General features: G+C 61.1%; 1 protein-coding gene across 1 annotated transcript in view; it reads right to left on the bottom strand.

Annotated features, from left to right (window-relative positions):
* The window catches only part of EXOC3L1 (exocyst complex component 3-like 1), a gene marked incomplete at its 5' end in the record, with an annotated part of 7602 nt that overhangs the window by 2006 nt on the left and 5131 nt on the right, over window positions 1-465 (bottom strand). Inside the window, 2 exon segments of the mRNA XM_010150652.1 lie at window positions 16-45; window positions 207-437. Coding sequence (XP_010148954.1) covers window positions 16-45; window positions 207-437 — 261 coding nt within the window.

Here is a 465-nt window from a genome sequence, read left to right on the forward strand (position 1 = left end):
GGAAGTGTCCAAGGCCAGGCTGGATGAGGCTTGGAGCAACCTGGTCTAGTGGAAGGTGTCCCTGCCCATGGCAGGGGGGTTGGAACGGGATGATCTTTTAAAGTCCCTTCCAACCTAAACTATTCCATGATTCTATGATCTCTGTGTGATGGTGCCCGCTGGGCCATTCCAGAGGATACAGGCTCTCCACTGAACCCAGCAGCGACTGCATCCCTGCTCCCCGTCGCCTTTGGGCTGCCTCCCACACCCCACCGTGGCACCCACCTGCCCTACAGACAAGCAGCCATGCGGGGAGCACCCCGCAGCAACCCTACCGTGCAGACGGGTTTCCTGACGCGGGAGAAGTCCTTCACGTACTTGTCAACCACCTCGCACATGCTGCTGACGAGCTGGGACCCCGAGAGCCACTTGCGGGACGGCAGCTGCAGGCAGAGGGGCTGGAAGAAGCAGAGGAGCAGCGGACGG

This window comes from Eurypyga helias, unplaced genomic scaffold (genome assembly GCF_000690775.1).
Source record: "Eurypyga helias isolate BGI_N326 unplaced genomic scaffold, ASM69077v1 scaffold21814, whole genome shotgun sequence".
Classification (NCBI taxonomy): Eukaryota; Metazoa; Chordata; class Aves; order Eurypygiformes; family Eurypygidae; genus Eurypyga; species Eurypyga helias.